Source organism: Nicotiana attenuata, unplaced genomic scaffold (genome assembly GCF_001879085.1).
Source record: "Nicotiana attenuata strain UT unplaced genomic scaffold, NIATTr2, whole genome shotgun sequence".
In the NCBI taxonomy this organism is placed as follows: Eukaryota; Viridiplantae; Streptophyta; class Magnoliopsida; order Solanales; family Solanaceae; genus Nicotiana; species Nicotiana attenuata.
In genome coordinates, this window is record NW_017671608.1 from 129,812 (window position 1) to 140,336 (window position 10,525).

Here is a 10,525-nt window from a genome sequence, read left to right on the forward strand (position 1 = left end):
AAAAGAAAAAAAAAGTCGGACAACAAACTCTCTTTCAAATTTTAAATATTAGTCGTTTTGACAAACTGAATCTGTTATGCATTTATCTGTGATGTGTATTATTATAGAAAAATATAGCAGCTGGCGAAACTGGCAGTGGAAGCACGCAGTCGTCATGATAGATATTGGAGATTATGTTTATGTTCTATGCAACGGATAAAAAAAACTATTAAATATTAATGCTATTCGCTCAAAATAGTCATAAACCTGTTACTTGCGTCAAAATACTAAACCTGCAAAAAGACATGACACCTCCATGCATATAATTTAGATTGTCGGAGATTAGAGTGTAATTTACACGTCGATTTCTTATAATTTCTAAATCAATTGTCATATTTAAAACTATATAAGCATTATCATAAGTCACAAATTACCTTAAGCAGAGGCCAGAAATGATTTTCTTTTTCAAAAACCCGAAATGTTATAATTCTTGAAGTGAGGATAATCTTTCGTAATTTTTGAAGTCAATCTGATTACAATTGGGGTTAACTAAGTGCAAATCAAAATCTACTTAGGACTCTACTATTTTACTCTAGGTCAGAATTGCACCAAACTCGAAGCACAGTTGGGCCAGTGTTGGTGCCCTTGTCCTTCACCTTTTAGTCGCTATCTCCGGCCCTGACCGATCCTACTTGGATTCTCCACAATTCACACTCTTCATCAATGAGTCCGTGCTAAAAAGTAATTCGTGTAGATACAGATACAGAGAATGAATCTATATCTATGAACGGAAGTCTTTGAGATGGCTGTTAAACTATTCAAACGTAATGCAGTAGTGTTGATTCCACTTCGGAGTAGAACGTTATTGACAAACTCCCAACATAGTATTTTCTCCGTTTCTGTGAACCTATTTCATTTAGTCCATATTCAAGTCAAGATTCACCAACTCACATACATCTATCTACAACGAACAGATATCAGAACAAGACTCCGAGGCGTTGAGTCCATAACTTATTCTACATTAATGTAGGTTTTAGGGTTGTAAATTTGGGGAAGAAGAAGGAGATTTATTTTGTTTTAACCGGGTTGGGGTTAGGGATTTGTTTTGTTATAACCGGGTTGGGTTTGGGGATGAGTAGTGGACCTAACTAAGGTTAGAATTAAGTGGGGCTGGGGTTATTTCGGATAAATAATAACATGACACATGGAAATTCAAGTGTAATAAATATTTAAAAAAAAAAATCCCTCCGTTAGACAAATAATGGCATAGTTGGGCCATTTCTTTAACGGCAATGGCATGGATATAGCAAATTTTTAACGGATGACATCAATAGGCCATTTCTGAAAGTTCAGTGGCATTTTTAGGCCTTTTCCGTAGTTATAAGGAAAAGATTTTGCTACATCTAAATTTAAAAATCGGTAAATTTGTGGTATATATCACTCAATTCATTGGTTTTTTTTCCTTAAAACATATGCCAAATTGGTATAACTAATACTTAAAAATTCAATCACATATATAATTCAAGTAAAACAGGTAGAGAATAGTGCGGAAAATGATCAAATGATTGAGCTGAAATAGATTGTTAGGGTTGTAGCTGACCAGTAACTTGCTGAGTGATATTGAGACCTATATTGCGCGGACTCTCCAACATAATGCCGCATCCGTGTCGGATCCGAGCAACATAGATTGAGACCCATTTGTTTCGTATAGGTATATCATTAACGGAAGCAACGATTAAATTCCATTATCCAAACTCCACAATAATTATTCATAATTCCTTATCAAATCAAAAATTGGTCAGTCTTAACAAATATGCACAAACTATCTTTCATACCACCATTTGCAATCAAATTCTGTCATCAACACACACACACACCCCAACCAAAAAAAAAGTAAGTAAAAATGCTAGAATTACTTTTTTCGATAATATTGGTATGTAAGCCAATTTGTGATCATATTACTGTCCACAAACACATATATCGAATAGCTTTATCCGCAAAGGAAAAGAGGCTAGAATTGCATTAACAGACATATTTACATTAATTCCTTTTGCATGTTACAACATCAGTATTGTTGTACTCAGATTAGGTTCAACATTTTTAAAATTAAGAAAAGAAGAGATGATAATTCAGAGAATAAAACATTCCTAAGCTACCATATTTTTGAGTTTGAGATTACCCGGTACTTCTGTTCTTACCAGTATTCAAGTTCTGGGTCTTCGGGCTCGGGCTTCACATTTAAATCGGGCTTCTCCTGAAACCAGCCCGGCTTTAATTGGGCCGGGCTTCCATTTTCACAACAATGGTTTCTAGATTCGCGTGGTCGTTGCTGGTCATGGTCATGGTCGTGTTTATGTATAGCCAGAGAGTTTTGAATAGCGTCAACTCTAGCACCAACTTCTACAGCTTTCTTACGAATAGAAGCAGCAGACAAATCACTAAGCCCACCATCTCCAACTAATAGTTCAGGGAAATTCAACCGGGCCGAAGGGCCGCGAAGATAGTAAACAGCCGTATCATAAGCTCGGGCCGCCGCCACCGGCGTTGAATACGAGCCCAACCATATTCTGGACCGCTTATTGGGCTCTCTAATTTCAGCAACCCATTTTCCCCACTTTCTCATCCTTATTCCTTTATAAATTCTCTCTTTTTTAATCTTCCCGGAGCAACACCCTCCTCCGCCTCCAACCACCGTAGCACCGCCACTTCTGCCGCCATCAACTTCCATCTTTCTTCCAGTATAAGCCCTCTTTCTGTATCTATCTGGTTTGGATATAATATTTGGAGTTAATTACAAAATTAAAAAGAAAATATTTCCTTGTAATCTAGAGGAATACCCATGAAATGGGAAGAAAGGATTTTGGGGTGGCTTATGACTGACAACTTGGGTACTATGCTTTTCCACGTTGATTTTATTTTAAGGAAAAATTATCTCGATGAAAGAAACTGAAAAAACAAATATCTAAAGGCACCGACACAATGTCTATCTCATGCGCGCGCTCTCTCTCTCTACAATAGTCTCTCCGTTCTAATTTATGCGAACTTGTTTAATGGGGCACGGATTTTAAGAAAAAATAAAGACCTTTAGAATTTGTGGTCCTAAACAAGTCAAAAAGGACTCCAGAGTATTTATGTAATTATAAAAGCTTCTCATTAAAGGTAGGATTGTAAGTTTAAGCTAAATTGTTACCAAATTTAGAAATGGATCATTCTTTTTGGAACGGACCAAAAAAGCAAATAGGTTCACATAAATTGGAACAGAGGGGGTAGTATATTTCTATTTTATTTATTATTTCCTATATTTAAAAGATTGTCTAAATTTGACATAGCACAAATTTTAATAAAGAAGGAAATACTTTTAAAATATGTAACTTAAATAAGCTATAGTTATTTTTGTGTCTGTTAAACTTTTAAAATTTGTGGTCCTTCGGCCCGGTGTTAAAAAAGCATCAGCGGTCCTTCGAAAAAATGTTGAAATTTTTTTTAAACGGACTAATAAAGAAAGAGTGCAATCTTTTTAAAACAGATGGAGTATTCAAAATGTTAGTTATCAGATAGGGTAGGTGAGTTAATGGATCATTAAAACCGATTATACCGATCGAATCGAACCATACCGAACTGATTATTAGATTTCTTTTAATAAAATTATATGTTTTTATATAAATTTTTAACTGTACCTAATAATAGTTTGATAAAAATAGCCGAAAAAATATCGAACCGTAAATAAATTTATATATGAAAAAAATATTTTATATATTAATTTTGAAATTAATAATTTATTTTTTCATGGCCCTTGGGATTATGGAGATAGCTACAGGTGGCCAAGTAATTAACACCTAAAATCTCAACTTTTACACCTATTATGCAAATCCTATTGAAACTAAATTAGTTCTAACATCTTGAGTAGCAAGTCATAAAGTATTCCAGCGTATAGCAAGCCATAAGATATTGGATCTTTTTCCTTGCGTATGGTTTATATTTCTGCAATCTTCTAATAAATTCTATTCTTGAGTTCCAACTTGATTAGTAATTTTCCACTCGTGTGATTTATATTTCTCTTATCTTTGCCTAATTTATTTTGCACTATCATAGAATAGTGAATCTTTGTTCCGGACATCTTTCATGTTCATTTGATTCATCACTTCTAAATAGTAAACATGTCTAGAGAGTTTTGCCATGTCCTAACAAGTATGTATTTATCGCATTTTAGCTTTTATTAATGAATCTTTTATGACATCCTAAAAAAATATCAAAAATCTTTACCAATGTCAAAGAGAAACCAACATGATTGAGACATTTTCGAAAGTCTAATTTTGATTATATAAAATAAAATAACCGAAAAATTCGTGTGATACAAATTTTATAAAATTTTAGCCGAACCGAACCGTTGACACCCATACAGACAGGATTGTGATGGAATTGATAAGATCTCTTTATCCTTATTTAGAAGTCTCGAATTCGAACCCTAAGAATCAAAATACTTTTCCTTGAATGAATCTTATATGACATACCTCCAAAAATTAATCGAAGTACAAAGCAAATATAAATATCGGGCGAGAAATAAAAAAAACAAAATATTACTCCCTCCGTTCCAATTTATGTGAACTTATTTCCTTTTTGGTCTGTTCCAAAAAGAATGACCCCTTTCTAAATTTGGAAACAATTTAGCTTAAACTTACAATTTTACCCTTAATGAAAAGCTTTTATAACCACACAAATACTCTGGGCCCCTTTTTGACTTGTTTAGGACCGCAAATTCTAAAAGGCTTTAATTTTTATAAACTCTGTGCCCAGTCAAACAGGTTCACATAAATTGTAACAGAGGGAGTCTACTTGTACCTCATGAGAGATGGTGGCTGTTACTAGTTGGCCGCCAGCCATGTTGAAAGCTCCCCCAACTCCTCTCACACTCATTATAAAGGTGTAGTTGGATATGTTATGTCGAGGAAGAGGCAAATCCGAAAATAAAGAAGATAAAAACACCAAATTTTAACGTGGAAAACCCTTCAAATCGAAGGTAAAAACTACGGGATCACAAAGATCCAAAAAACTCCACTATAACAATAAGAGGGTTACAAAAGTTCTCCAAATTGGCTACACAATAAGGGCCAAACACGGAGCAACAATAGCAACAAGAGCAACAACTAATCAATTGAAGAAAGAGTATAATCCACAAAACGAAGCTGCTGTTCGAGGCTCGAAATCAGATGCTACGAGCCTCCAAATCCGATCTCCACAGTTCAAATCTAAGACAAGGATGTTACGAACACTCAGTCAAAATTTTAGCCCGATCCAACGGTTAACGAATCGAAAACGTGATTTGAAGTTGGCTGGTCGGAATAAAAATCTGCAGCAAAACAAATACTTTTTTTTCTCTCTTCTCTCTTGATGAAAGCTCTCTCAAAACCCACTCTTATGTGCTTAAGTCTTTCAAAGACTTGTATCAATGAGCATAGAATAATTCTCCAAGGTTGTCCTATTTATAGATCATGAGTGGTGCTTTCTCTTAAAGCCAAAACCCACTCAAAATAGGAATAAACCGAACCCAATTCCAAATAGGATTGGAAACCAAAAGAGAATAGGATTAGGCCATTGGGCCTTTGGCTGGACAACATGGGCATGTGCCCAACAAACTCCCCCTCCAGCCAAGGGGCCGAATGTGTCTTCAGGTAGAGGAACTATTGACAGGCTTCATGCCTGCCAATTTTCTACAAAATTCATGTTTATCTGCAATCACCGCCTTTGTCAGCATATCCGAAGGATTTTCATCAGTGTGTATCTTCTCAACCTCAAATAATTTCTCTTCCACGGCCATTCTTATCCAATGGTACTTTCTATTTATATGTTTGGTCTTAGAATGAAAAGTGGAGTGCTCGGTGAGACAGATAGCACTCTGATTATCACAAAATAAGATGTACCGTGGCTGCTCAAAGCCAAGATCATTAATAAACTCCTTCATCCATAATACTTCTTTGGCACCTTCTGTGACAGCAATATATTCGGCTTCTGTGGTGGATAGAGCTATGCACTTCTGTAATCTAGATTGCCAAGAAACAGCTCCCCCCTGCAAAAGTGATCAAATAACAGGAAGTGGATCTTGAATTATCAAGATTGCCTCCTAAATCAGAGTCTGTGTAACAAACAAGTTCAGGCTTGCCATTGCCAAAGCACAGCTTCAAATCTGCAGTACCTTTTAAATACCTTAATATCCATTTTACTGCATCCCAATGTTCTTTTCCAGCATTGGAAATGAATCTGCTAACAGTACCAATGGCATGTGCAATATCTGGTCTAGTGCAAACCATAACATACATCAAGCTACCAACGGCAGAAGAGTAAGGAATACGAGACATCTCCTTTTTCTCTTCGTCAGTAGATGGACTCTGACTAATACTCAATTTGAAGTGTTTTGCAAGAGGAGTACTAACCAATTTTGCATCTGTCATATTGAACCTCTTGAGTACCTTCTCAATGTATTGCTTTTGGGACAGAAATAACTCATTTCTATCTCTGTGTCGGTGGATTTGAATGCCCAAGATTTTCTTTGCTGGCCCCAAGTCCTTCATCGCAAACGATTTGCTCAACTGCTTCTTAAGGACTGCAATTCTGGATTTATTCTTTCCAACAATAAGCATGTCATCCATATAAAGCAATAAAATAATAAAATCATCATCAGAGAACTTCTGGAAGAATACACAGTGGTCTGAAGAAGTTTTCTTGTACCCTTGTTCTTCAATGACAGATTCAAACTTCAAATACCATTGCCTTGGAGCTTGTTTCAATCCATACAGGCTCTTTTTCAATTTGCAGACATAATTTTCTTTTCCCTTAGTTACAAAACCCTCAGGTTGCTCCATATAAATCTCCTCATCTAAATCACCATGAAGAAAAGCAGTCTTGACATCCATCTGCTCAACCTCTAAATCTAGACTTGCGGCTAAGCCTAGAAACACATGAATAGAAGACATCTTCACACAGGGGAGAAAATTTCATCAAAGTCAACTCCCTTCTTCTGGCCAAAACCTTTAACAACTAACCTCGCCTTGTATCTAGGCGCAGAGGTATGGTTATCTTGCTTTATTCTGAATATCCATTTGTTAGATAAAGCTCTCTTACCTTTCGGCAATTTCACTAACTCATATGTGCCATTCTCATGGAGTGACTTCATCTCATCTTCCATCGCTTCGATCCAATGATCTTTGTGATTATCTTGCATGGCTTCATCATAATTCTCAGGTTCTCCCATGTCAGTCAAAAGTACATACTCATCAGGAGGATAGCGCATGGATTTTTGCTTCTCCCTTGTAGATCTTCTAAGAGAGGTTTCAGGAGCATTCATAGTAGTTACCTGTGCAGGAATTGGTTGCTGATCAACCACAACTTTATCAACTGGAGCATCCATAACATCTACACCATGATGATCATTTTGATCTTGATCACTATCTCCATCATTGTCTTGGGTTCCTTCATGTGCAATAGGTGCCTTAGCAATTGGAACTGGATCAATATCAACTAAGCTCTCATTACTCTGAGAATCTATCTTCTCAGCTTTGTCAATATCTTCAATAGTTTGGTCTTCAAAGAATATTGCATCACGACTTCTAATAAGTTTATTATCAATTGGATCATAAAAACGATACCCAAACTCATCTTGACCATAACCGATAAAGATGCACTGCTTAGTTTTGACATCCAGTTTCGATCTCTCATCTTTAGGAATATGCACACAAGCTTTACACCCAAAAACTCTCAGGTGATCATAAGAAACATCTTTGGCAAACCAAACTCTGTCTGGGATATCACCATCCAAAGCAACAGCAGGAGACAAATTGATAACATAGGCAACAGTGTTAAGTGCTTCCGCCCAAAATGTATTTGGAAGTTTAGCCTCTGAAAGTAAGCATCTAACTCTCTCAACTAGAGTTCTATTCATCCTCTCTGCCAAACCGTTCAATTGAGGCGTCTTGGGCGGAGTTTTCTGATGACGAATTCCTTGTTCCTTGCAATAGTTATCAAAGGGACCACAATATTCACTACCATTGTCAGTGCGAATACATTTTAATTTCTTCCCCGTCTGTCTCTCAGCTAAGGCCTGAAATTCCTTAAACACGCCAAGTGCTTGATCTTTAGATTTCAAAGGATACACCCAGAGCTTACAAGAATGATCATCAATGAAGGTCACAAAGTAAAGTGCACCACCTTTTGACTTTACTTTAAAAGGACCACACAAATCAGAGTGTACTAGCTCAAATCGGGCTTTCTTGAGGGAGGATGGCTATGAAAGGAAACCCTTTTCTGTTTGCCAGCTAAACAATGTATGCACCTTTGCAGCTTTGCTTGTTTTACTCCAGAAAGCAAACTTTTCTTAGCCAAACACGTAATCCCTCTCTCACTCATATGACTCAATCTTCGATGCCACAATTCTGACAAACTATCACTTTCCACCAGATTTATTGAGTCATTAAGAATAGAGCCTTGTGTCACATATAATTGACCAGACTTGACTCCTCGAGCCACTACTAACGAGCCCTTAGTGAGCTTCCATTGGCCGTTAAAGAGAGCATTATGGTAACCTTCATCGTCTAATCTTCCCGCGGAGATCAAATTGAAAGGAAAGTCTGGAGCATGCTTCACATCTTGAAGAACTAACGTTGAACCATTATTAGTTTTCAAACAAACTGTGCCGACACCAAACACCTTAACTTCTATTAATAAAGATATGTTAATATTAATTTTCTTTTGTGCGTTCCTATCTTTAATTGGAAAGTCCAACGATATTTTGTTTTTCTCTACTGGATTCTTGTGAAATAAGGATATGGGGAATAATAATTTCTGTTTCAACTTTAAGCACTAGTTTTACAATTTGAGATTTTGAATTTCTTCACTAAGATATTTAAAAGTATTGTCAACACAAACTTTTGTTGATTTATTGTACGTTTAATTATTTTTTGAGTACATATTATTTTTTTGGAAAAATTTAAATGTAACTATGTAAATGATATTTAAATAATCAAATTACTTAAAAAGTAATTACTAATAATTATATTTAACTAGCAGTGATTGACCCGAAATAAATAATTTATTAAATTGTTTTATAATATAAAAAATCACTACTCGGTTAGAGTATATAATTATATTCACAATAAAGTAGTTATAGATATTACATATAAGTATCACTTTCTTTTGTCCTCCCTTATTTGGAAATGTCAACGAGGTTTTGTTTTTCTCTGTTGGATTCATGGAAAAATAAAGATATTGAGGAATAATATATAACCTTTTGTTCTAATTTGTTTAGCACCATTACAATTAGAGATGTCAACATTTTCACTGTGATATTTTGTTGATACTTTTAACTGAACATTTTGCTTTTTACTGTGCTTTTTATCAAGTAAATTTTCTGCAAAAAGTTTAAACAATCAAAGTTCAAAATGAATTAAAAATTAAATAAGTCGACCTCCTCGTCCTCTAGATCTTACCACATTTCTCAAAGGATAAAAACTTGCCCATATTAAATGTTTATATCAGTTCAATGAATACAAACCTTATTTTATATTATTTTAATAAAATAATAATTAATTAATATATTTTTTACCTTAATTTATAACTTAATTATTATAAATTAGCCTATTTTAATATAAAAATCTTATGCAAATAAGTTTTATAGAGACTGTTAGAGTCAGAGGTGGATCCTATATGTGAGTAATATAAGCATATATAGACTATCTCGAATTCAAATTATAAATGTAGACATAAATTTAAAATAATTTTGATATGTAGAGAGAGGAAAAAAAAAAGCATACCATATCTTTCAAAGAAGGTACGTTGGAGTAGTTAGAGTCGTATCTTGTATATATAAAATGAGCTTACACCCACTGTTTTATTCCTCTTCTATTACAACTTATATTGTATTATTTTATTATTAGTTCTTTTAAGAAAAAATACGTATTTTTACTGAAAATAATTTAGTTCTAAATTTTTATTTTATCTTTAAGAATTTATATTCACATAATTATTGTAACATATTTAAGATCATAAATTTAAAAATTCTATGGTTACACAAATATGATGATATATCTAAAATCTTACACTTTTAAAATGCGATCATGTTAATTGAAACAGAAGAGTATTAGAAAAGCAGCTATCCTTTGGTTATGTGGTGAGGACTGAGGACCAATTAATGATGGATTTTTCTGCTCATATATGATAGGAAGAATTAAAGAAACAAGAGAGATGATTATATAATTAATAATTAACTCTATTTTTATTGTTTGCACAAATTTATATTACGGGTATTTGAGGGAATTTTCCAAGAGTAGGTCGGTGGTCGGTGGAGGAATAGATGCCATTGTGACAGCGACTTTAGGGTCGCAGCAATCACCATTTTCGTCAATTGACTGGCCCTTATCCACATTATTTGGTGCTTCATTAGTGTTGTTGGATTTTTTTTTTTTTTTTGGTTTTTATCATATTGCGGTAATTTGAAGTACCATGCGTAAGTTTCATTAAAGAGAGTTGCTCCCTATCATATTTTTTTTATATCTAGGAC

The 10,525-nt window shown here is 34.6% G+C and overlaps 1 protein-coding gene across 1 annotated transcript; it reads right to left on the minus strand.

Annotated features, from left to right (window-relative positions):
• Positions 1 to 1,917: 1,917 nt before the first annotated feature.
• Positions 1,918 to 2,905, minus strand: LOC109209254 (ethylene-responsive transcription factor ERF011-like). Its single transcript, XM_019372482.1, has one exon. It carries the CDS (start codon positions 2,705 to 2,707, stop codon positions 2,174 to 2,176), a length of 534 nt encoding a protein of 177 aa, XP_019228027.1. The 5' UTR covers positions 2,708 to 2,905; the 3' UTR covers positions 1,918 to 2,173.
• Positions 2,906 to 10,525: the final 7,620 nt, after the last annotated feature.

Excerpts from the sequence above, each read along its gene's own strand:
- LOC109209254 (XM_019372482.1), bottom strand. The coding sequence starts at position 2,707 with ATGGAAGTTGATGGCGGCAGAAGTGGCGGTGCTACGGTGGTTGGAGGC.